General features: G+C 40.8%; 1 protein-coding gene across 2 annotated transcripts in view; it reads left to right on the forward strand.

Moving 5' to 3' along the window:
- STK4 (serine/threonine kinase 4) overlaps positions 1 to 26,886 on the forward strand; it is a 74,067-nt gene that overhangs the window by 901 nt on the left and 46,280 nt on the right. For both annotated transcript variants that reach the window (XM_006275791.4, XM_019484579.2), the window contains exons 2-9: positions 3,744 to 3,824; positions 7,347 to 7,475; positions 9,246 to 9,360; positions 9,905 to 10,069; positions 10,523 to 10,690; positions 11,216 to 11,353; positions 12,415 to 12,543; positions 16,782 to 16,968. In XM_006275791.4, the coding sequence (XP_006275853.1) occupies positions 3,744 to 3,824; positions 7,347 to 7,475; positions 9,246 to 9,360; positions 9,905 to 10,069; positions 10,523 to 10,690; positions 11,216 to 11,353; positions 12,415 to 12,543; positions 16,782 to 16,968 (1,112 nt within the window). The remainder of the gene's footprint in view (positions 1 to 3,743; positions 3,825 to 7,346; positions 7,476 to 9,245; positions 9,361 to 9,904; positions 10,070 to 10,522; positions 10,691 to 11,215; positions 11,354 to 12,414; positions 12,544 to 16,781; positions 16,969 to 26,886) is intronic.

Genomic DNA, 26,886 nt, shown 5'->3' on the forward strand with positions numbered 1-26,886 from the left:
AGTCTAAATAGGTATCGGGAACTCGAGGAAATGTTCCAGCTTAACCTGCCTTTTTATGTAAGGCAACAGGAAAATCCAAAACCTTTGGTATTCAAGGCACTGAAAAAAAAAGGGAGTAAAAGGAGGGGAAATCTGGTCATTGCTGTAAGTCCAAATAAAGACCTAATGTTGTCTTCTTAATAATACCCTTTTTCTCTGAAACCCAGTAGGTACAGCTAAGATGACTGAGGTAGCGTCTTCACAATTTTCCTTTCTGTGCAAGGAGCATCAGTTAGTTAATAGAATATATTGCTTAGAGTTGCAACTAAAATATTTCATGGAGGAAAGCAAAACTTGTGGGATTTCCTTGTTGCTGATGCACTTATTCCATTTATATGGTGTGGAATATATTTGTTAGTCATAAGTAAATCCGTCTGGAGTTCTGAATGCCCTGTAATTACTTCTAGGTCTCCAAGCACTAAGTCTGGCAAGTGATGATAGCTAAGGGAACTCGCATTTCCTTATAGCAGAATATTTGGAGGGCTTTATCTTCATCTGTGCACGTGCACTGTATCATAGATCCTATGACAATTATGTTTTCTTTGACATTTGGGAAAGTTCACTTCCCGGTGATTTTAGAAGTCAAGCTGGTGACCCTTTAAAATACCTTAGAAATATTTCGGGGTATTTTGGGGTAGCAGTTGTTGTGATAACCTTGTGTATCTCTTGCAAAACTGCACAAAGCTCTTTTTTTAGGTGAGATCTATCATGTTCTCTCTGCGTTCTGCCAATGTTCCTGTCTATTTTAAGGTTCAATGATCTCTGACTATGGATGAGAGCAGTGGAGCCTAGACAGAGCAATTCACAACCAGATGATTTAAGTAGCCAAGAGGAAGAAATGGATCAACTGATGTGTAATTTATTCTGTTGCAACCTTTGGCTCATATTGTTCACAAGCAAAACCGGAAGCTGATGGGAAATAATGGGGGGTGTCAAACCTTCTCTAAAGAACCCCTGAAAGTGTAGAAGTATGAAAAGTTGCCAGCAATATGAATCTGTTCATTTTTTCCCTCTAATTGTAGATTGAGTTAATATTGGGAGTTAATCTTAAAAGTCTAATTAAGAGGACTTTTGAATGACAGACAACATGCTAGTATAACTAGGTCTGAAACCTTGCTAGATCATGAAAAACTAATGACTTAAAATCTTCCATTTTTCAATAGGAGATTCATTCTGTACTCTTAAAAAAAACAAAAAAACCCCCCAACTTTTCCTTTTAGGACTGACTGAGACATGTCAAATCAGATGTTAAATTTCTTTTTAATTAGTTTGGGAAAGGCCTAGGGCATATTTAGTCTAAGGAAGTAGAATTTTGATTTTTGGAAGTCACTTGTGTCTTCCCTTTTAATTAAAGTTACTCATCAACAAAGGCCACTATTTATTACATGTGTATTAAGGGGGGGCGGGGAATGAAATGATTTATTTTCTAATCTCCTAGTTATTCCATTTAGCAGTTAAAAGTGCAAGCTAGCAGTGACAGGATGTTTATCCTTTGAAGCTCAGTTCAATGCCTTGTATACTGTTGCTAACATTCCTTAATGTTCGCTCTTACTTTTTTCTGATAAGTAACATCTGTTGGGTGTGCAGGCAGTGTCAGTTTGGGATTTCAAAGACATGTGAACCAAGCTGTTAGTAGCCTATCATTTCACTGCAGACTGTTGTTGAACAACTCTGGACAGAGGATAATTTGGAAGCACTTCAGCAATTGAATGAAGTTTCAGTCTGTCAGAACACTATCGGTGGTGTGCAGCTGTTTCTAACTGTATGTTTGAGAGATGAGCAGAAGAGGCAGTTTCCTTTGTTTTGTGACAGATAGCAGCTGGCTTTCTTTTCTTTTCTTTTTTTTGTTCTAGTTTAACTGACAAGGGAGCAAAATATCTGCTGTTAGTAATGTGTTTAGTTTACCTATAATTTAGTATATAATTGTCTATATGGAAGTTTAACTATACCTGACCCAGATTAGATGTGAACACTCCAGAAAGCAAAATTGTTTTTGTTTCCATCTTAACCCTCTATAAAAAGGTATGCTGTAAAAGACAGGGTGTCCTAGATAATTTGGATCACTCCTGATTCAGGCTCATTAGATGCTGAAAGAATACCATTGAATTTCTGAATATGTTCAGGAACAGGGAAGCTTAGTGTCACTTGAAATAGGCAATAAATTGGCTCCTGAAGAGCTCATGTGATGTTTGGATCTTCTAAAATCATGTAGAATTGGTGTGTGGCTGGATCTAATTCTACACACTTTATTCTGTAGTATCTGCCCTTTAGATTACTACATTTCAAGCTATTTGGTAATGGTGACTAGGTATTGTTATTCAAGCAAGAACAAGTAACCTTCTTTTGGTTTAATGCTTATCATTGCAAAGAGCCTAGTGACTTTCAGTATTTCGCCACTTCCTGAGTTTGCTTGCTTGTACTGTTTCCTTCATTTCAGGAAGCCATTGTATGTATAGCCCATGTGCATCTTGCTTCTCCTATATGGCTTCTGCATATTGACGTAATAGCAGATGCACATTGAGTGCTTTCCAGTCCTAGCTTCAGCAACTTCACAAAAGCTTTTTACATTTTTAGTATCTTAGGTACAAACTGTGCCCGTTTTCTTCATGTTTAATGACAACAGCTCATGTTATTTATAAACAGCAGGCAGCCATGTGCATTTCGGTTTTTTATATAATTCAAATGTAGAGACTTAAGAATTGCTTGATAAAGAGCTACAAAAGTCTCTTTGTCTTCTGTAACCATAATATAACTGTTTTTAGTTCATAGGTGATGCACTTTTTCTTATGGCATGTGTTGGCTACTTAGTGGATCTTAAAAGATGTGGTTTTGGGTGTTTGTATGCTTAAGAGCTGTTTAGAACTTGATAGTGATTTATGTGTAGCTTCTTGGTCAGTAATTCTGAAGTATGTTAAAGATGATATGCAAAAGAGAGAAGAAATTTGCATTTTTCTTGTTGGTTTGTAATGCATAAAATTGGCATGGTTCTTTCCCCTCTTTCTCCCACCCCTGCAACTGAAGGGACTAAGAAGTTTTAGAACCTCTAACCAAGGCATCTTTCCTCATAAGTGTTTCAACTCCAGGTGTTAGGTCACTTTTTAATTTACTGTTAACATCACTTTCCAACTTGACTGATTGCATTATACTTTCATTGATTTCCTTTCCTTCCATTCCCCTTCACTCCATCATACCAGCTCACCAGTCGCTCTGTCTTTCCAGGATGAACAAGTTCTGAATTTCTAGTGAAAAATGAGCAAGAAAAAGAACAACCCCTGTCCTACAAAAGCATAGTCTTTGCATAGTCTAAATCTATAAGCTAGCAGAAGATTTGTTCAGGAAGCAGTAGACACAATGTTGTTAATTATGGAATCTATAAAGTGCACCCGAACATGATCCTACATATTCTGGTGCCTTGGCTATATAACTGTTTCCTGCAGCACAGAGGAAATACAGATCTATATGTTTGATAAAACTCTGCTCCCTGTAAGACTCAAAGCTGTTTTTAGTGTTTGGTGTTCTGATTTTGCATCTAGTGACCGTATTTTACTTCTTAGGCAGACTAAATCTTAAATGATTATGACAAAATACATATTTGTCAAACTTTCAATGCTGTATGTTTTAAAACCTTTGTTTCACACTTCTGTTCTAAGAAATACCCAAATTACAGTATCTTAACCTTTGTTTCTATGCCCTTGTGTATATAGGCAGCTGAAGAAGTTGGATGAAGATAGTTTAACCAAGCAACCTGAAGAAGTATTTGATGTACTGGAGAAGCTTGGGGAAGGGTAAGTATGTTATAAAAAGGGGTATAACATTTCTCTTACACATGTAATGTTCTCTCTTTTTACCAGAGGTGGGGGTGGTAGTGTGACTGGTTCCTGGCGTTGGATCATTTACAGCAGAGGTGTCAAAGATGCTGCTCACGGGCTAGATAGAGCTTGTGTAGCACTATCATTCAGCCTCCAGCGCTGCTCATGGTCTTGAGTGTACCCATAGGTAGCTTGTATGGTGTGCCGGATGGTCCTATGTGCAATATGCAGTACCTGCTCCAGCCATTCTGGGGTACATGTGACATCTGCTCCAGAACACGCTGGATCTGGCATGCAGCAGACACCATGTGCAGCATGGTCCTGGAACAACTCATCCAGGACATGTGGGGCTGGTCTGCATGCCTGATCCAGCTTGCGGATTGGCCCCACATCACTCATCCAGCCCACAAGGCCAAATGAGTTTGGCCTCCCTGATCTACCATGTATTCTACATCATCTAACCAATGTGAGTTGTCAGAATTCCGTTTTTAAATGGAGGAAGTGTAAAAACATGAAAGAGTACTGCCAGAAAAGGTTAAGTAATCAGATATGGATTATTGTGTTTTGTCTTTTAATGATGAAACTTCACATTAAGAAGTGAATTAACGGGGGAGTGGGAATCCAGTTACTTGAAGAAGGTTACGCAAAAAGTCTCTCCTTGTTAATTCAGTTGGGCTCAAGCTGGTATTTAGGTGCCTTGTTGTTATTGAGATTAGTAGTGATTATGTTGTTTGAGTATGAGACACCTTGGTTTATCAGGAGTCATTAGGAAAGAAGTAGAGAGAGGATCAGCACCAGCAATTCTCCTGGAGAAGTACAGCTTGCTAGAAAAAGGAGCTTACAGGAGAGAAACAATATAACTTCCTAAAACTTTGGGAAGAATGATTTCACAAAATGAACATACAAAATGGTTTCAAGATTGTTTGTAGGTTGGTCCTTCATTTCTGGTGAATAAGACTACTATTTCGGGGTTTGCATTTTTAAGGTTACTTCCAGTATAGGGTCTTGTAAATCAAATAGTTCTTAGTTGGTCAAAAGAATCAGCTTTTTTAATAGAAAGTACTGGGAATAACATTTGTATATGTGTTAATCCAACTAGTAAGGATGCAGAATTTGAATAATTAGAGTAAAGGTTTTAAATTACTGAAAGTGTTAGCGTAAGTTGTGATCCTGGGCAGCTATGCACAGTAAGCCTGTAGATTTTTCTTTGATGTGCAAACTGTAGCTAGAAAATCTCACATCTATATTTGCGGTATAAAACCCAGAATTAAATTGGAAACCAAAACGCATGGTCAAGCAAGGAAGGGAAGGTTGGAATACAAAGGGTAGATAAAAATATCTGTTCACACTATATGTGGAGAACTTTAAGCATTCTATTAATGCTGAAGACTGAAAACTGAAATTAAACCTTTCCTCTTTATCTTAGAATCTCCAGTAGTCCTTGTGGGCAATTGTTGTGCGTGCGATGAGGGTACCAAGTAAGAGAGGCATGGGAGCTGTTCTTCTGTTTGTGGGCTATTATTTTCTGTTCTCTTCACTGGCCCTTGTTTTTAGTCTTGTGCTGAATAAGCTGCATTCAGCAAATTTAAAATGCAGACTACTTCCCTAAACTGATAGTCCCTTAAGATGAGCCCAAAGATCATTAAATTGACATTGTATATGCAAACAGTGACTATCGGGAGTTCTTGCAAAATAGGTGGACTGTAAACGCTTAGTAACTGGCATCCAATTAAACATTCGGTGATTTTGAGAACCTTAAATCTTGGACTCGGAGCACAAACACAGCAATTGCAAATTAATGTACTGCAGGTTAAAAATGGTGTCCTAGCAGCATGCCTTAAATCTGATTCTTGGATACATGCATTCTCAGAGCACACGTCTAGGATTAACTCGGAGATTATTCTCACTTCCTATTCATTTTTCATTTCTTGGCCTTTCTGTTGTCACCAAGGGTGGTGGTTATTATCAACAGTATTGAAAAGCATCTTATTTCAGACAGGCTACAGAACATACAAATAGGAATTACTTTTGATTATTTTGACCTAGTCTGGTTGTAATTAAGGCCATAAAGGTGAGAGGTAGGTACTGTATCCTGTTGCAGAGCCATGAGCCAACTAATGGTTTGTACACCTATGTTCTGAATACAGTGCTGAAACCTTAAAATGAGCTAACCTACCTAGTTTTGTTGGAAATTCTTTTCTTTGAAACAGTTGGGGCAGAGTTGGTCTATTTAAATGACAGTGTCAGTTTTCTGATTGTGATGTGTAGGAGGCAACATTTGAAAGTATCTGCAATAGGCACTTCTCCAGTTTATCTGTAGAGTAGAAGGGAAAAAAAACAGGAAACCCCAGAAAAGTAGGTTAATTTCTGTATCTTTTATTTAGAGTTTTGTAAGAAATAATAATTTAGTTACCCTAAACACTTCTTTCTCCAAAGAAGTTTCTTGTTCACATCCTTGCCTTTTTGAAGTAATAACATTTTTGGGGATAGGAAGGAGATGCTCAAACATTTTGGTTTGAGAGAAAAACATTTGAAAGTAGGGCCAGATGCATCTGCTTCAATCTTCTTTTTAGTTTGCTCATCTCAAATCATAGCTTATACAGTATTTACTCTGTGCTAAGTATCAAGAACTCATCTGCAGAACACAGAGTTTCTGTTGGTTGCATCTGTGCTCAGCCCTGAAGTCTCCCCATGTTAGATCAGAGAACTCTTGGCATCTGTGGGTGAAATGTACTATCTTAGAGCAAAATCTTAACTTGACCTTTTTTGTATCTGTGCACCCACAGGTAGCTAGTATTGCACTGGCGACACGGGGTTGTCTTGCCCCCGGCCAGACTTCTGTGTTGACAGCAGAGCACGGGGCTGCAGCCTGGCTGGAGCCAGAGCCCAGCAGCAGTGTGGGTAGTGGTGGTGGTACAATTTTTGTGCAAACCATGGGGCCTGGGGCTGCAGCCTGGCTGGACCCAACATCCAGCAGCAGGGGCAATGGCAGGGGCATGCAGTTGTGCTTTCCGTCCTGTCCCCCACCAGGGCTTACTTGTGACCTATGTAGTATTGCAGTGATTTTGTATCAGTGGAACAGAATCTGTGCATTGTCACTGAGTTTAAAAAAAATTGGGTGAATGCTGTTAATAAATGTAGTTCATACTTTCCTTTTGCTTACCAGTTGTTGACTTGATTTACCTAGGCTGAGGAAATCTTCATTCTTTACTTTCATGGTCATTTCATATGTCTGTATGAGATATGTGCTCAACTTCCTTTGCAAATGGGTGAAAAGATAATTTTTTAAGCATCCAGAATGTGGCTCTTGTATTATTTCTGTTGATGTCAGGATAGCCCATCAGGAGCAGTATGCTAGCCTACAGGCAACTTTGAGTCTGATAGTATGCTTAGATTGGGTTAGCTCTCCCTTTTGCAGTGATCTTTTCACTAAAACAATGTGCCAGTTTCTAACCTCTTGCAGTGTTTGTGTTCAGTATTTCAAATTGTCTATTACAGATCCTATGGCAGCGTATTCAAAGCTATTCATAAAGAGACGGGTCAAGTTGTTGCAATTAAGCAAGTCCCTGTTGAATCTGACCTACAGGAGATTATAAAGGAAATATCCATAATGCAGCAATGTGACAGGTAAGTGCATGCAGTGAAACCCATATGCATTGATGAAAGGAGAGTACTGTATGTAACCTGCTATTTACTAATTGGATCTAAGAGTTGCTATGCTGTCTTAAACATTTTTTAGAGGTTAGACCAGCAATTGTACTGTCTGAGGTGGACCAGGAAATACTAACAAAGTAAACTGGGTTCTTCTTTGCAAAAGTCTTCTGCTGTCCTCTTCTCAGTCTAATTTAGAAACATCTTTACTATAACAGTATAATTTACAGAAACTAAAAGGCAATAGAGATTTTGGCCTTGATTGATTTATATAAAGTGGAGCTCTGGTGGAGGTCCAGTGACAGAAAATAACACACAGAGATGCAAATACACTATTGTCTGCAAAGATGACAGTATTTTCACTTGTAGAACCCTCAGCATATGTAGATTTTCATGCACTAACTCAGTGGGGGCCATCCTTTTTGACAGGCATGCCACAAATTAAGTCCCATGCCCTCCTCGAGTACCACTCCAATCTGCTGCACCGCTTTCAGCTCTGTGCAGTATTCCTTGCCTGCTTCATCACTCTGCTTTCTTTCCTGTGCTCTGTGCCCCCTACAGTATCTATTGCCGTGTTCACTGTTTCCTCCCCAGTCTGTGGCAGAGGCTCTCTATGATACTTGTGGCACATGTGCAGCAGTTTGGCCACCCATACACTAACATATGCATGTAGGTCAGTGCACATTCAGTGTTACTCTTGCACAGTTGTTGGGAGATTGGAAATCAGGGTCTGCAGGTTTTGTATTAATAACTTCAGTCATTACTTACGGGAAGATTGTTTGATTAGAAAAGATTAGAGAGATCCCTTGCACAGAAGTCCTTCTACCAAAGTGTTTCCCCTGAATGAAAAATGTAACCTCTACTCTTTTTTTTTTCATATGCTGATATTCCACATCTAGATCAATTAATTGCTGTTTTCTCAGACTGTAAGCTTAAATTAAATACCATTTACAGTACTTAAAAAAAAATAGGCTTCTGAATGGAATTGTACTGCTGTTCACTCTCTGTGCAGACTTGTTGCTCAAATAATAAAATGCTCACAATTTTTTTTCCCCAGTTACAACAGTCTGAAATGTGAACATTTCTCCTCCTTGAAAGCAAAATGTCCAGACTGTCTGGAATCAAACCTTTCATTTGTCTGTCTATTCCACACTTGTGAATACCGTGGATAGAAAATCATGCGACTATTATGCTCTGCACAGACATTAAAGACATCTCCTTTATCAGCATTTAATTCTGCCTTAATTACTTAGTCATTTGCAAATTAAAACCAGTTTTGTTCCTTTCTTCAGCTCTATATTTTTGTCTAGTCAGCTTTTAGCTTTTTTCCAAAGGACAGCTGTTTTATTCTGATATTGGGTTATTTGCTAGGTAACCAGACAATGACGGTAGATGAGATAAAATGACCTAACTCTTTATTAAGTTTCTAAAAAGCATTAAGATCCAGAACTGAATTGCAGAACTAAGAAGGGTGTTTGTGTTCAAGGGGAGTTTCCTTTTAATGGAGGATATGAGCACTTCCTGTGAACTCTTCACTTTGCAATATGCTCAGTATTTAAATTTGGGATCCTGAATTTGACCCTGAATATTCAGTAGACTTTGCGGGGTGGAGGTGTGTGTGTGTGGACGAGGGAGGCGGGTGTTGGCTGTGCTTTGTATTGTGGTGCCACATATAGAGTTACTTTAGTCAATAACATGATGCTCTCTCTTTTCATCTTGCTCCTCATCCCCTTATTTTTTTTGTAGTCCCCATGTAGTCAAATACTACGGCAGCTATTTTAAGAACACGGACCTGTGGATCGTCATGGAGTACTGTGGAGCTGGATCTGTATCTGACATTATTCGGTTACGAAATAAAACGGTATGTTCTTTCTCCTTAACTCTTGGCATTTTATAAATCTTGACACTTTATGAAAATCACTTGTAAGTATCCAACCTAAATGTTACAAATGATAGTGAGAAGGTGGCTAGTGGTCTGTGCATCGTTCTCTGGCTGGATTCTTTTCTTTTCATAGTTGCTCAGCAGCCAGAGCTGCCATTGGTTGTTGTGTGAGTTGCAAGTGCCTGGCATTTCTGAAATTGAGTGTGGCTATCGCCACATAGCTAGCTAGATCAAGTTAGCGAATTAGTTAATGTAATTATGGTTTAAGTAGCTATTCAGATTAGATGAATTATCAATGCTTCCAAAAACAGAATGAGTCTCTGGTTATTCTATAACAGCATAAATATCTGCTTGTGAAAGGGCATACAACACTGTGTGAAACTGTAAACCATACCTTCTGTATATTTCTAACTGAAACTATAATTTTTTGTTAGTTGATATGGCAAGGAAAAGTCAGTCTTTCACATCAGATGCTTTACAGTCTTGGTGAATCATGGTTGGCTATAACTTTTGTCTTCTGTAGTTAACAGAAGAGGAAATTGCTACAATAGTACAGTCAACCCTCAAAGGACTAGAATATCTGCATTTTATGAGAAAAATACACCGAGATATCAAAGCTGGGAATATATTACTAAATACAGAAGGACATGCTAAACTTGCAGATTTTGGGGTAGCAGGACAACTTACAGTAAGTAAAAACATCATTGTGTGTGTGTGTTCAGTTTCTTTTAAGCTACAGCTACCAACATTAAATATTTGTAGGCTTCTTTTGTGTTTCTGATTTTTTCTTTTTTAAAGAAATTGTGTTCAATCATCTCTTCATGGAAGAGCTACATATATTGGCCTTGATCTAGCAGTAGACTCTAAAGCAGGCACAGGTCTGGTACCCTAGTTTTTTTCTGTCTCCAGAACTACTGTACCTAAACTTATTTGTAGTAGCACCTGCCCCATTCTTCTGGGTCCTTTACATATTCTGCTGATGCATTACAGTTCAAAGGTGCAATATCCCATATTCTAGTCTTCCTGAGTCTTACTTTGGTGTATGATCTTTAAGGGCAATATTAAGGAAGTGTGGTACTTAGTAAAAGAACAAAAAGCTTTAACATTGCATGGAATTTTCTTTCTCTTGTTTTTATTTTAGGATACCATGGCAAAACGGAACACAGTTATAGGAACTCCATTTTGGATGGCTCCTGAAGTGATCCAGGAAATTGGGTATAACTGTGTAGCAGACATCTGGTCGCTGGGGATCACAGCAATAGAAATGGCTGAAGGAAAACCACCATATGCAGATATTCATCCAATGAGGGTGAGGACCAAGGACTCAAATATTGCAGGAAATGCATAGTTTTCAATTCACAGTTAGTTGAATAGCACTCTAACAAGATGCCAACTATCTTTTAACTTGGGAAGAAATTAACATCAAGTAAAATGAGAGAATATTTCTCATGAGAAGGAAAATCATCACATAAATGTAGAATTGTATAGTTTGCTTAGAACATAACGTGTTGTTCTTTGGATCAACCCCCATGCCCCAGTTGTCAACATGCAATTCTATTTTTCAAGTAGTATCTCTGCCATAGGTAAAAAACTCCCAATGAAAATAGCTCTACAGTGGAGTGAATGAATTTCTCATTACTTTGATCTGTTTGCTAGGGGAACATACATAGTTGGCATAAACAATTGAAGTGACAGGCAACTTTGAACTGCTATAGTTATCTCAGAGTTGGGTTATGAACACCTTTTGTAAATGTGTTTACTTCAGGCAATGTGCATGGTTGTTCTGTGTGTGATCTTGACTGTCTAGAAATTAAGCAGGTTTTATTTTTATCAGGCAATTTTCATGATTCCTACAAATCCTCCTCCAACATTCCGGAAGCCAGAATTCTGGTCAGACAATTTCACCGACTTTGTAAAACAGTGTCTTGTGAAGAGCCCTGAGCAAAGAGCCACTGCCACGCAGCTTCTTCAGGTCTGGTGTTGGGTGCCTGGGATGAGCCTACAGTGGTGTGAAACCTAGAGAGTGTAATGATTTGTAGTGTAGGCATAGTGATTGGGTGCATTTTGCAATAATAATTTCCCTTTTTGTTTTCTGTTTGTTGTACTGTCATGATTAAAAACCTTACATTCAGTTTCAACCTTCTAAGTCTTCCCTACAAGCTAGATCTACTTCTGCTTCCTGTTCCTTATGCATACGTATAAAATGTAAATATTTCATCTGTGTGCCCTCAGGCTTTTTGTCTGATTCACAAGATTTCCAAGGAGAGATTCTGTTGCTTAACTGCATGACATATAGAGTGTACCTTAACTGACCTTATGCTTTAAACAGAGCCATTTCTCTGTTGCTACTTGATGTCACAAACACCTCTCCATTTTCTGGCTTTTCCAGTTTACCTTTGTTCTTCATGTGACAGAGGCTCCTGCTTAGAGATAAAAGCAAAGCTGGATAATCTTTAAAGCACTCATTAGATATTATCAAAGAGAAAAGGGATATATATTTGAATCAAGAGGATGTTCTTTGCACTGTACCATCTTGGGCTACAGCTTCTCCCACTACAAACAAAACAGTACCCCTGTCTTTCCATGACATTAATGTCTCCATTGATACACCTCTTCTGAGAAGGCTTCACTATGGTTTATCAGATGATCCTTAGAATGTGAAAAGAAGGCAGCAATTTATACAGTTTTGCAACCTGTTAGGAAGTGTAGCCACACTGTAGTCCTGGGTTACGATTTTAAACAGTCATGTGTAGAAGTGAGTTATGTTCAAAGCGGTTCAGGAGAAGAGTCTGAATGCAGGGTACTGCAGAATTTGTCTTTTTGTAGCAGAACTTAGTCAGGGATTCTCTTTCTCCATTGCTAAAAAGATGCATTAAACTTGTGCTTTTGCTGAGCTGTTTGCACAAGCATTAATATTTGTGCAACAGGAATGGGGATAGCTCTGGGTAACAGTAATGTTTGGGGGTTTTTTACTGCTGTTATCATGGTTCAAATTTACTGCTTAAAACATATCATGTACATCCTTTTTTTTAGCATCCATTTGTTAAAAGTGCCAAAGGGGTGTCAATTTTGCGGGATTTGATTAATGAAGCAATGGATGTTAAGTTGAAACGCCAAGAAGCACAACAGCGGGAACTGGATCAAGATGATGAAGAGAATTCGGTGAGTGTTTAACAAATGCAATCACTTAAACAATGGGGAAAGTCCCCTGCTTCCCCATAACATCTGTAACCAACTGGTCTAACTCTGTCCATACACTGTATTGTGTCAAGTCTTTCACTCTGTCTAGGTTCTGGTGGTTTTAACTTAAATTTAGTAATACAACATAATGACTAGCTTGGTTGTTATCACCAGGTGTGGGTGTTGTGGGATTTTTACCTTAAAATGGCTCAGTTCAGTCCTAAACCCTCTCTACAATCCTGCTCCTAGTTCCTTTATTTTCTGGTAGGATAATGAGCTTTTGTAAGAATCACCTCAACGTATTGTCATAACACCCGCTACCACTAGAAAATTATCAGTCAAGTAAACTACTTTAAAGATACAGATGCATATACAAAAGATTCAAAAGGGTATTTCTTTGCTGCTGGATGAAGCATGCTTCTTACTTTCTGTGCATGTACCAAACCCTGATATTGAAGCAGTGAAGCTCCTGAGTGCATTGTTTGGGGACCACTTTCAAGCATGCCAGAGACAGCTTGAGAGTAGCAGCAGCGGTGGCCCTGGGGGTGGATCTGTTACCTTATTTCTGAGTTGGCTGTGGGCATAGTTGGAGCAGGTGCATGGTACATGCTTCTTGGTGACCCTCTCAGGAGATTAATAACTTATTTCCCAAATAAATGTTTCACAGCACCATCAACCTTTTCCTTCCTAGTAAGAACTTCAGATTGTAGACTCCAGTCTTCTTGGACTACATTCTTGGCATAAAGCAGTGTTGGCTGTATAAAATAAGCTGTCTTCCTATTTCAGCTCTTTAGAAATTCTGTTATAGAAACTTTATGCTGTACAATAGAAATAAACAGAGATGTCAGGGGAGGGGATATATACTTAGGCTTCTTGGAGTATGCAGTGTAGTGCTATGCAATTGTTCTCTGTTTGCAGTTGGAGCATGTGTGGTACAGAGAGTATGTTGAGCTATCTTTGAGCATACTCCTGATTCTTCAAACCTGACAATCAGATGGGCACCGAAAGGCTTTTGTTCCAGAAAGTCCTTTTCAGAGCCAATAGCATGCTTTGTTCCCAAATATTGATCTGTAGCAGGGTGGGACAATTATTTGTGTCCGCTGGTCACACACGGAGTTTTGCTTAGCTGTCATGGGCTGGATCAGAACCCCACCTCCTTGCACAGCAGCTCATCAAAACTCAGTATGTGTGATGGGGCTGTGGGCCAATGGGGAGCAGTGTTTGGGAGCAGGATAGGTGGGTGAAGCAGTGATCACAGGGCGGGGTCCCGGGGCACTGACAGTGCGGGGTGGGGGCCTGGAGCAGAGCTGTGATCCACTACCCATATGTCCCTGCAACAGGCGCAGGTTCCACGGGTGGACATACAGCACAGTGGCTTAACTCCATATCCCAGCAGCCCCAGCAGCAGCAGCTCCTGACTGCCACAGCTGTTGTCCCTGGCCCATCTGACCTGGACCCACTGCCAGCATTGGAACCTACATGAGCAGGGTACTTGGCCGGGTGCCTGAGATGGGGCTGCAAGTGGGCAAGGAGCAGCATCTGTGAGCGAGATGGTCAAGTGGGGCCAGGGAGACCCTGGGATCTTGTGGTGGTGGTGACAGTGTGGGGCTCAGACCGGGGGCAGAGCTGCACTCCACTGCCTGTATACCCTTGCAACAGGCTCCATAGGCAAGGGTGTGTGGGGAGCAGATTGCAGCTCTATTCTGGGCCCCAGCTCCATGCTGTCACCACCCCAATGTCCCAGACCCCACTCTGGATGCAGTTCCCTGCCCACCCGTGGCCCCATATTGTCCACCTGGCCACGTGCCCTGGCTCAGCCCTGTGTAGCAGTAATAGTGGGGGGCTGGGGCAGAGTTGCAGTCTGCTCTCTGAATGTCCCTGCCTGCAATACTGAGGCTCTGTCCTGGCCCCACGCTGCCACCACCCCATTATCCTGGGGTCTCAATGGAGGATGGCCAGGACCCGTGCAGGCAGGTTAGGGCTACTGGCAGAGAGCTGTGTCCAGGTCCAGGATCTTGGGGTGATGACAGCGTGGGGCCAGATCTGGGCCAGTGCTGCAATTTGCTTCCTGCACACCACTGCCCACAGGACCTGTGCCTGTCACAGGAGCATGTGGGCAGTGGATCATGGGTGTGCCCTGGGTCCAGGCCCCATGCTGTCACCGCCCCAAGATCCCAGAGTCTCCCTGGCCCCATCTACCTATCTTGCTGCTGGATGCCACTTCCAACCTTATTCTTCAGTTGTGACTGAATGGTGATTGAGAATGGAAGTAATTTTACTCATCATGTTGCCATTATATTGGCTGAAGCACCAGGGACTGTTGCTCTGCACCTAAGTGAACAGTGCACTGATGTCATGGTGCTCTTTGATGCCAGTGCATCTTCTCTTGCTCCTCCGTGTTAGATTTGCTGGAGGTAGGGAGTTAGTAAGGTTTTCCATGACACTTTCTCTTTTCCTGCTGCTTTTCACCGTGCTACAGGTGGGGGATTCACAAGCAAACATGGCAAAATAGACCGGGGTGGGCAAAATACAGTCTGCAGGCTAGATTCAGCCTACTGAGGGATTTTGTCTAGTCTGCAGCAGGTTCTTCGGCCCCGGCTGGCCCAGGCATGGGGAGCAGTCCAGTCCGTGGTATGTGTGGCCAGTCCCGTCACCCCTGGGTGTGCAGCGGGGCTAGGGCTTCATTTCCCAGCAACCCCGGTGGTAGCTCCTTCCAGCTACCGCTTCTGCCAGACCTGGCCCCACTGCCTGGGTACCACGTCCCGTCTGTCTGGCACCAGATGCTGGGGTTGGGATCTGTGTGGGCAGGGCACTTGGCTGGTGCTTGACATGCAGCCACAGGTACATAGGGAGCAGGGGATTCACTCTTCACCAGCAATAACATTTAATTTTCCTCCCCCTCTAATTTTTGCAGTCTTCCTCTCTTTGTGAGATATGAATGCGATCTGTGGACACCATTAGTAAGACGGAGGCCACTAACATGTGGATCAGGGCAGGGCAGTGTCTACTTCGTCGTGGTAACAGCTGTGAGATGTTGAGACATGATGATATAACTTGGGGAGATGTATGCACGTTAGCCCCATGATAGTAACTCAAATCATAGTCATATGAAGACAGAGGAACTGGATCTATCCATTGGTAACAGGTGGTCATCTTTTTTAATCTTAAATATTAAGGTGATTTGCCTGGTAACTAATTTTACCAGTTTTTCAGCTAGCATTTACTATGCTTAGAAGCAGTAAATGATTTCTTAGTCAGGGACTGAAGAAGTATTTCTAAGAAATTGTCATGATTTTGGAATTCCTAACCGTTCTACAGTCAGTGTTTATATGGGCAGGATTTTATTAAATATTTTCAAAGGGCTATCTTGCCTACTTTCTGGCTCAAATATTTAGCTTTCCTTGTGCACTTTTGGGGAAATTTATTTTCCCATATTAATGTTCATTGAAATTCTAAGAGTTTGCATTACTGTTGGCAAGACTCAAGGGTTTAAATTCTATTCTCCTATGGCAGGAACAGGCAGGCTTTGCAGACTTCTCCCAAAAATATAAAAAAGGCCAGAAAAACAATTTGTTTCTGAAAAATGAATATTAAGCCTAGTTACTTTTTTTTTTTTTTTTAAACCTTGCAAATTCAGTACTTGAATATTTAATTATATTTTTCTGTGAGTTTTTTAAAGAATCAACATCTGAAAACTGGGATTATCCCTTTCTTCTTTAGTTTGTTTATACTCTAGACAAACCGCTGCAATTTAATCAATGCTCACTGGAGATGGGGCTTTGTATCATACCTGACAGTCTTTAATAGAAATATTTAAAGACTGAATAGCTCTTTTAATCTAACTGCTTTTAGCGATGGGCGATAGGTTAGAAATTAGGCTCTAACTGGGGAGCTTGTACTTCTTATTGCTATTATCGCTGCTTATTTATGGTTCAGTAGAAAACTTCAATCTCTAAGACTTGTCATCCAATTATTTCTAACACTAGGTAATGCTGGAGCAACAGGAACAGAGAAGATTGTCTTTCCTTGCCCATTTGTGGATGAGGGGGGAAGGAAAGGCACCAAATAATTCTTTACTTTTTGCTGTTTTTATAGTAATTTGGTCAGATCCTCTCCCTCTTATTGAAGAGCTATTACAAGTTAGTTCCAATTCTCTTTGAATGTAGTCAGCCTTCATATAAGATTGCCCTGAAAAATGCATTTCATATATCCTGCCATAGGAAGAAGATGAAACCGATTCAGGTACAATGGTACGGGCAAGTGGAGATGAGACTGGTACAATAAGAGCTGCCAGTACCATGAGTGATGGAGCCAATACCATGATAGAACATGATGGCACTCTGGAGTCCCAGCTGGGCACGATGGTAATAAATACAGAAGAAGAGGAAGAGGAAGGGACCATGAAAAGTAAGAACTCTTTTTATCATCACTCATTTCACACACAGGCCCCGCAGGAGATGCAGAGAATTTATGAACACATGATCAAAAAGTATTATGCTAAAAGGTTTTCAGCAGGAGGCAGGAAACTAAGGAGGAAGGTAAGATTTGGAATAAATGTTCTTTTATATGTTAGCTCAAGATGCATAATTAAAGGTGAGTAATAGCTTCAGCAAAGTGCTTGATTTTTTTTGAGGATGGTAGTTTATGGTAATATATGTATTTTTATACTTTTCATTGCATGTACAGTTTGCCTAGCTGTAATTTCCCTTGACAGTTTTTTAAAACTATTATAAGATGTTAATTAATCCTCATCTAATATCAAATCCAGTTGCTAGTTTCTCCTGTTATGGTATTTCTATACTTATTGGTTCAAATGAAGGAGATTTTATGCTCCTGCTGCCAGGCTGGATCAGAGGCACATATATTGGTTCCACTCAGTGGATGTAAGCATTTAATTAAAAAGATAATTTACTTCTAAGAAGTGGAACTGTTTTTGGTTCCTTGTCTTGTGGGAGTACCTTTGGGCCACAGTTGTGACTGGAGCCCAGTTGTACTAGCATAAGGAAAAGATGAGCCTTGCCCTTAAGAGTTGACGTAAAAGGAAAAAGCAAATAAATACAACAGAGAGCGAGAACAAGATAGGAGTGAAAACAAAATTGGTCTCTATACCAGGTGCCTAGCCATTGTATTTATTTTTGTAGGCATCATAGTAGAAGGTAGCTTGTTGTTAAGGTAGTGTTTTGAAAAGGGTGATGTGGTAGCTTGGCAGACGGGAAAAGCCTAGGGATGACATTGGAGAAAGCACAAGAGTGCTTTTTTAATTTAATCAACACATTGATATTGGTGACAGAGGAGAGGGTGGGATTTTGCATCTGGGTCGGGGGGAGGGTGTATATGTGTGGTGGGAGGGCTGGGGTAAGTAGGCCATTGGGGTGTTGGATTTTAAATGTAGGGACTAGTTTGTTTCAGCTGGTAGAGCCAGTGGAGATGTGCAAACAGGGGTACAAATGATCTGATGGAAGCCTAGAGCTAGAAAAACTCTTTGCAGCTTTTTTAGTGACTGTTACTAAGGCAAGCTTGTATTTGTCAAGGCTGAAGAGGAGGTTGCAGCTGTGGATCTGAAGAGGGGAATAGAGAGGACAGGCTGAATTTGAGTGGGATGCAGGAAGAGGCAGTTCTCCCTTTGCCTTTTTTGGCTCGATGTGGCAGCTAATGATGACTTGCTACTTTAATACACGTAGTGCTTACAGACGTTGAAAAAAAAAAAGTGTCACTTTTAAACTCGGTGTACTTCTGCACCGAACCCAACACATACCCAGAAGAGGCATTGCGTTAGTTGGATCCAGTTCACCTAATGCCTGTATAGATCAGACACTTTAGTGGGGGTTTGTTGGTACTTTATATAGGGGGTACACTGATAGGCATTTTGGGAGTGATACTGCTAGCTGATTTTTTTAAGGAGGCACATCGACCTATACCGATCTGATTTCTGATGTAATTGAGTCCAGCTGGTAAGTCTGGTGTGGTGAAAGGGGAGTGGGGAGGGAAGGGGCATGGGGGGTAGATCAATGCCCCCCATGGTGAGGGAGGGAATAGGGCTGGGGTAGGCGCTGCTGGGATGGGCACAGGACGGAGCCGTGGCTCATTCGGGGGGCACCAGGTGGGGAGGTGGCTCCCACCTCTGCGCAGGGTGGGGCAGGGCGAGCTGCAGCTAGGGCTGGGCTGCATTTGTGGCAGGTGGTGGCAGCGCTGGAAAGGAGACTGGGGGGGGGGGGGCTGCAGCCATTCCAAACTTCATCATAGCCCCCTACTCAGCACCATTACCACCCACCCTGAGTGCAGCGCGGCAGCCAGCCCATAGCTGCAGCCCGCCTTGCCTCGCACAGCCCCCCTCCACTCCCCCCCAAATGCCCTCCGGGACAAGTGGTGGGAGCAGTGGCAGGAGCCGCCCCCACTCCTCCCCGCCTTGCCCTTGTTGGGCAGTGCCTACCTCAGCCCCACTCCCTCCCTTACCATGGGGAGTGTTGATCTGCCCCCCCTCCCTTCCACCACACCAGACTTACCAGCTGGATGCAACTCTCCAAGCTGCCAGCCTGTGCTTCTTGCTGCCTGTGTGCTGTGCTGCGGCTGGCTGCGCGCATGCATGGGCATTTATTGGCCAAACTGTCGGCAGCATCGGGCCAATTTCTGATATAGTCAATTTTCTTTTTATCAGTACCAATCCAATATCAGACTAACATATCAGTGCAGCTCTACTTTATATAATAGCTGATTGACTCTGCTTTAGAGAAAAGCGCCAAAAAGCCCTGCTGAAGCACCTGATCTATACAAACAATGCAGAGCTAGGTAAAGCGCATTCTGGTAAAACGCATTTGCAGGTGTGGGGGTTCAGTGCCTGTAAGCAGCCGTGCTGTTTTGAGGAAGTTCCATTCAGGTTTTACAGCTTTTGCCAGACTTGGAATTGGTTTCATCCTGATCTGAGAAACTCCTCTCTGTGATGTCTGCTGACCATAGCAAATGTAATGGGGAATCAAGGTATCAGAGTCTCAGCTGGTTTGTAGGTTGAGAGGTGAGCTACAACTAGACATGAAAGACAGTTGCTATATTTGTGCTAAGCAGCTGCCTAAAGACAAGTGACATTTGCTACTAGAGGATCAGTTTCTAGGTGGCCCCAGGGGTAAGTAAGGATGAGATTTATTTGTAATCGTCACCTTTTCTAGCACTCTAATATTCCCTGATTTATTAGTCCTCATTTATAAAAATGCTTACATCATTATTAACATTTGGAGGGATGTGTGTGTTAACATTACTAATGTGGGAGACTGTTTACTTTGAAATTAATAGTGACCCACTGGTTTGATTACCTACTTAGTTGCAGCAGTACTTGTCTTTTCAGTTCCCTGGTCAGATTGTGGTTAATTGACCTCTTTCCTGTCTATTGCACATCATCCTAATAGGGATCCGTTAGTAGAAAAGTTTTTAATTAGTGTTTAGTTTATGTGGTGAGCTGGTATTGGAGCTTATAGATAACTTACAAGCATTATGTGATGGACTCATAAGCATTTGTAAAATCTTAGGTGTCTGGGGAAATGGTGATACAATGCAACTGCTTAACCACAGCAGGCACAAATGTAGCCCAGAACTACAGTACATCATTCCTCCCATTCTGACTTGGCTGTTCCAACTGGCTTGGTAAATATTGACTGCCACTGTTCAATCTATAATACTTTGTTTTAACCAATGTGCAAATCTGATTCATGCTGAGAGGTTACTGAACCAACCTGTCTTTATTTTGCTATGTTTGTGGAGTGCCTGCTGTTTGAGAGCTTTGGCTTTTAGCAGCTTCTGCTTTACCAGGCTATTGATTTGCTTTCATTAGTTGTGCCTCAGGAGATCTGTGGGCAGTTTTTCTTCCTGGTATGGCCTTTGCTTTGCAGTAGTGGAGCTCTGATTTTTTCCATCTAAAATGCCTCATTGAGAGAGGTTGTAGACTTGGTTAGGCTCTGTAGCAACTGTATCTTTTTTGTCTTCATCAAGTGTCATTCATAATAAACAGGACAAGGAGCAGGCTTGAAGGCAAGGTGAACACTGGGAGTTCTGGAAACAACTTCAAAGTGGGAAGTTTTACCTATAATTTAATTGAATGAAACAAATCTGAATGAGATTACAACAGGCATGCAAAATGGGAGGTGAACGCTTAAACAAGTTTAAATAAATGTGTCAATGCTTAAAGCATCCCTTATACTGAATGTTAGGTTCTAGTCACAAACTAGGGCATAATGTTAACATGTTTCCAAAGTAAAGAGTGTGGGTAATGCCTATGATTGGAGTGAAGCATTGGTATCCAGTAAGAGAGAGCATGTGTAAGATACATGGGCTAGATTGTGTGCTTTTTATGTAGACCCCTATGTTGATTCTTCTGGAAAAAAACTGATCTGATACAAACTAATTTTTTTTCAGTGCTGGAGGAGGCAGAGCGCCTTGGTAGGAATGATCCTAAACCCCGTGATGCTTTTTAAGATGACCTGTCTGTCATTAAGCAACCAAAAAGGAGTCTGTTCTAGAGCTGCTGCCTTAGATTGAGGGGCATGTATATAAAATGTCATGTACACCTGGTGTTCAGCAGTGCACATGGAGATTGCTACTTGCGTAGGTGCTTAGCTCTTTCTTGCTGCTGCTTCATGCTATTTGCCCTATAAAAAGAACCCAACAAATCCCTTATGTCCTAAAGCACACAGGCTTCCATTAAAAAGGATCTCATTGCAGAGTTTGGAATTTAAAGTCATATGCATAGTTTAGCTTTGTGGTCAGCAGTGTACTACTTGCTGTCATTGTAGATTGACTTGAAACAGTCACTTTGGTTGATGTGGGGGACAAGGGAATGACAGTGCATCTATGGAATACTATATGAAGTAAGTGCAGAAAACTTCTTCACCTTCTCTCCATTCCTCCCCCCGCCAGCCCCTACCATTTCCTGATCTTTCTGGGAAAGTTCATGGAAAACTCATTTCTCCAAATTGGTGTCTTGACAATATTGGAAAAATTGAAAATTCATTTCTCTGCTAGGGAGAGAACCTCTACAGAGTACGTGGCTGTCTTCCCATTAACACTTCAATACGTGCTGCGAGTTACCATCATTCATGGTGATGACTAGAATACGGAAAAGTAGTTTGATTTGATTGTGTTCCCCCCATCCTTCCACCTCTTCCTGGCACCATTTCCAAGATCTGCCTTGGTGACCTGAGTTCAAATCTTGGGTCACTGAGTTGCTATGGGAACAATCACTGCAAAGGCTGAGGTGAGAGCTTTTTTTCTTTTCTTAAGATGTTGAATCAGCAGGACTGACTCCATACCCTACAGCACTGGGTACAGCAGCCACACGTTTGAGAGTATAGGACAACTTGCTATGAATATCATGAAAATCAGTTGTTGAGGAAGCCAACTAATAAGACTTTCCAGGAGTCTGAGTTCCTTCCAAGGGAAGCTCTCTAGATGCACCAACTTTTCTTATAGAAGATGGTCATTTTTTTCAAACAGAAGATGGAGAACATGGTCATTTTCTTTCAGCTTGGCAGTGAGCTCAATAGACTCTGGTTCTTCTGAAATTTCAAACTGTAGCAATACCAGCAGTTAGCCATGATGGGTAACTGGGGCTTCCAAACCAAGCTCATGGCAAGAAAGGGAAAGGAGTAATCAAATCTGACTTGCATTTCAGTGTTCCCTCTGGCTCAGAAGAAAGAGAAGTCTGACAAGAAGAGCAGTGGAAGACTGTGTGTACGCATTAAGTTACTGCAGTTTTAAAAGATCACACAAAATAGGATGGGGCTGGGGACATCTAAGGCTATAACATAAGTGAGATTGCCAGCTGGTCACAAATATAAAGCATATTGGCTTTTTTCCCCATTGGGAGAATGAATAATATGATTTCTCATCATTTAAAGAGCAGAAATACAAAATAATTAAATAAATAAATAACTAAATAAAAGCCTATGATCATACTCCTTCACTTCCTGGGTATATCTCTAAATCTCTATGATTAATTGTCCATTCACTTCCTTGAACCCAAAGGAAACAGGTCTACCAGCATTTTGTAAAACTTTGAGAGCAAAAGTTTCGTTTTATACCTTAGGTCCCAAACATTCACTTATCCACTCTGCCTTCACTAGGTCTCCTTAAAAAAACTGTGTTCTCATAAACTGGCAGTGAATAGCCTTGCTCTCATATCCATCCTGCTTGCAGGGATTCCTCTTTTGTAGAGGAAATGCAAAATAACTTTTGTGGGCAGAGGCATCCTATCCTAGTTCCTGCAGCTGTGTGTGCCAGCCTCTAACCAGAAGAGGGAGCTCCAGAACAGGCTGTGGGGCATCCCTGCCTGCTTGAATGGAAAGCTTAGCTTTTACTCCTTTGAAAATGTCTTGAATACTCCCTCTGCTTCCAGAATTAAGCTGATATTCCAGATCTAAGCAGTGTGCGCACACAGGGTTCTACCCTACCATTCAGGACTTGAAGAAGACCAAGAAAAGTTAGGTTTCACATAGGGTTTTTGTTCTTACTGTCATACATGTATTAGTTTTTTAAAAACATACACGATTAGAATAACTTGCTCTTTGCTACTGTTAAGGAAAAATACCACAACAGGTTAAAATGTTAGGTAAAAAACCCTTCCCTCCCTTTCAGTGATAGGATAATATTGCAGTCCTTTGCAGTCTAGGACATAGTCCAAGTTGATATTCCTTTCTGTAATCATTTCTTCAGGAGTTGGCTGGGCAGCTGTATATTAGCCTGCAAATGTCCTTCCTGAGAATTGCCTCAAGTGCTCCATTTTTCAACTTACCATTTCCATGTTAATGTTCTCTTGACATTCGGTTAAACTGATTTTGCTGTAAAACTCGTTAGCCTGGCTGCAGAACTCTTTTAAGGAAAGAGCTTTTCATAATCTTAAATATAAGCATAATAATGACACTTTGAATCAATTTAATTAATTCATCTTTCAAAAGTGATCTGTAATTCAGGTGGGAATTGGTGTCACAATTAATGGTAAAAGTATTCAGGTGAATACAGAAGTCCTGGAAACTCTTATGTGGCAGCAGAGGTAGAACAGAGTGTTTCCAGAAGTTTGAAACTCCTGACTCTGGGGGGAAAAAGAGCGTAATTACAAAAATAAATCTAACCTGGTGTACAGTCGACCCTCGTAGTTGGAGCCAGGTGTGCTTTTCGGAGTGGGGAGGCCAGAAGTGCACAATCTCCTGAAGTGGAAGTAGCGTTATAACTGCAGTATCACGTGGCTGTTCTTCTAGACTAATTGCTAACAGGCAAAACTAAGTGAACCTGCCTGCCTGCTAAAGCGACTATATTGCTTCCCCTTTGGAGGCATTGTGCACTGCTGGGCATCATGGGGACACTTGCAGGAGTTCACAGCATCAGCTGGAATGCACTTTTTTTCCCTTTTTGGGAAATCTGTATCTTAAAAACAAAACCCAAGCCCTGATATTTGTTTTAAATGTGGAAACTGCTTGAAGGGCACATCTGATTTCTGGAAAATCAGTGTCAGCAGTGACACTGCAATCTTGTGTACCCGGGATAATGTAAAGTCTGATCTCTTAAGGGCAGTCTTTATAAATTGGTTTTCTATTGTTAATGATCAGATAACAATACCTAGTATGTTAGAAAAGTACCAGAATCTTCTAAGCTGTAATTTTGGTTGCTTAAATCTTTTCTGTTTCTTCCTTCCCCCCCCCTCCCCCCCTTTGCTTGGTTTAATATTTCCAAATGTGCTGTGTGTGTGTGTAATAATTTTTTTTTAAAAGCTGTTCAGAATGCACTGCCACATAATTCATCCATAACTGGTTACTTGTGGTCTTAAGTTTTAACTAGCTTGAAATAACCTTTAATATCTTAATAGCTTTACTTCTGGTGCCCTGAGGCAGGTCACTCACTTCTAGCAGTAAGTATCCTCATTCTGCTGAGAAATGGGAATCATTTTTATTTCAGTTAAGCTCCAATTAATCTTTTTATTGTCCTTCCTTGTCAAGACATCTTCTAGACGATACTTCTACTTGGGCATTATCTCAAATGGCTAGCAAAACCAATTGGTATTCTTTTCTGTCTCTATAGATAAACTTCATTACCATTCATGCAATTAAGAGTTTGTAATTAGTTGTTATAATTTATCCTGTTTACCTTGCAGGCTGTTTGCTAATGTATACATTTACATTCATTTTTGCTAGTGTGTGTGTATATATTAATTACCTGCCCTTTCCTAGAATGTATGGTCCTGACAAGACTATAGAAAACCTCTTGTGCATTTCTTGTTTTTATTACTTGCCATAGGCCCTGAGATGATGGAAACCTGACATTGTGCAGTTTTTTTGGTTAAGAGAGTAGCACATAACTTACGTGGCAGGTAACCATACTGCTTGCCTTACCCTGTTATCTGATCAGATTTATGAAGTAGGGTCTAGGCTGGTCAGTACTCAAATCTGCCCTGCCTGGACTTGGAGGGGCTTGTCCACTGTAGTATTGATAAACACCAAACAAAATTACACTGCAGCTTAGAAAGCATAGACCAAAGGTGGTCTTGAGATATAGATATATTAGGGCTTTTTGTTAGGGTACTTATCTGGGGGAGGGGGTCTAATAACACTTTGTTTCTCTTGGAGATGATGTTAAAAAAATCTTGATCATTTATGAGTATTAAAACATTTTGCCACTTCTCAATAAAATTGTGGTCCTTATGTTTTAGTTGATCCCACATAAAGTTCATTGGGATTAATCAGTTCATTCAACAGTCAGGATTTCTGACCACGTCCAAGCTAATAGGTGTTTTCATGTTCCATTTAAAAAGACACCTTCCATGCTAAAAGCAGTTGTATTTCATAAATCAGGGAGTGATGTACACGAGAAGATTTCTAATCTTCTAGATGAAAACTTCCATTTAAAATAAACCTCAAATGTATACTTTGGGATATTTTAATTCAACTTCTCGTTTGAACTTTAGCCAAGTTTTAAAAACCAAGATTCAATAAACCTTTCCATTGTTAGAAGTCTACAACTTTTCCTGTAGAGAAATTACTGAATTTTATCTGCAAAAACAGTTATTTGAAAGATGCAGCATAATTAAATATGGGTGACTCAGAAAGCATCCAGTAGGTGTACAATTGGGTTACTGTTATAAGTGAATAAAGCATTATTGATCTGCGGCTGAGGCAGGTTTGTAGGTGTATTTAATGACAGCAGTTACCTGAAATTCTTTGGTTTCCTGGTATCAAAATAAATGATATGGCTATTATAGAAAACAGCTTAACATTTTGTCAGTTTTATGTCTTCTGTAATACTGGGGCTTTTTACCACATTTTTCCTCTGCTGTTCTCTAGGGAGATGACTTTTCATAGCAACCTCCCACCACCTTTTTAAAATAGCTAGTTATTCCGTTTTCAGTGGCATAGATTTGTATCTAAAATGAACAGGACCATTTAAAAGTAATTGGGTTATAAAGCAATATTAGCATTATGCACTGAGATACCCTTATGATGAGCATTTGTATAAAAGCCTAAATTGATTAAACACGTCCTTCACTGCTGTAGCATTACACTACTGCTCTTGGTGTATGGAGAATACTGATGTCCAGAAATGAGAGCCCAGGCATGCTTCCCTGTGCCTGTTGCAACCTGTATTGCGTTTTACCTTCATTTTTGTGGTGGTGCAGCTGGTCAACCTGACCATCTTTTTTGTTTATTTCCAATCCGTGTGCCAAGACTATTGAGTTGAATACATGTGAGCACAGCCTTGTAGCTCAGTAGAAGGAGCGCACATACACTGCTGTCTTGATGTGATGCCAAGCAAGCAGTATGGATTTATTTGTTTTAGTCAGAGGAGTAGTGGATTCTTAAAAAATGGATTAAAGTAGGGGGTCTGTGCGGTACACGTATCCACTTAGCATGCTGAATCTAGTTCATGGCTTCTCCTTTAGTAAGATGAATTTGATAATCTATGAATATTACATACATGCTGTCTGGTGCTGGAACTGGAAGCAGACATAAATGTGTTTAATGTAGCAATCGTTGTATAGACCCATGTTCTTTTATTGCTTTCTTGAAAGCATTACAAAATATGCCTGCGCTAGGGTACCTATGGAGCAGTTTTCTGGATGTAACCAATGGCTTGAACAAGATGGAGAGCATGAGTAATGGAATAGTTAGTAGATGTATAGGCTTGTTATCCCAACAGAATCAACAAAGACCTATGGGGAAGGAACTGAATCATTTCAGTTCAGGTACATCTTTATCTCCAAATGCTATATCACACCTTCAGGCAAGCTGTGTTCTGCCTGAGAGAGAGAGATTATTTCCTATGAGGACTGAAATGACTTGTTCTTTTTTCTGAGTA

The sequence above is a fragment of the Alligator mississippiensis genome, chromosome 9 (genome assembly GCF_030867095.1).
Source record: "Alligator mississippiensis isolate rAllMis1 chromosome 9, rAllMis1, whole genome shotgun sequence".
Lineage (NCBI taxonomy): Eukaryota > Metazoa > Chordata > Crocodylia > Alligatoridae > Alligator > Alligator mississippiensis.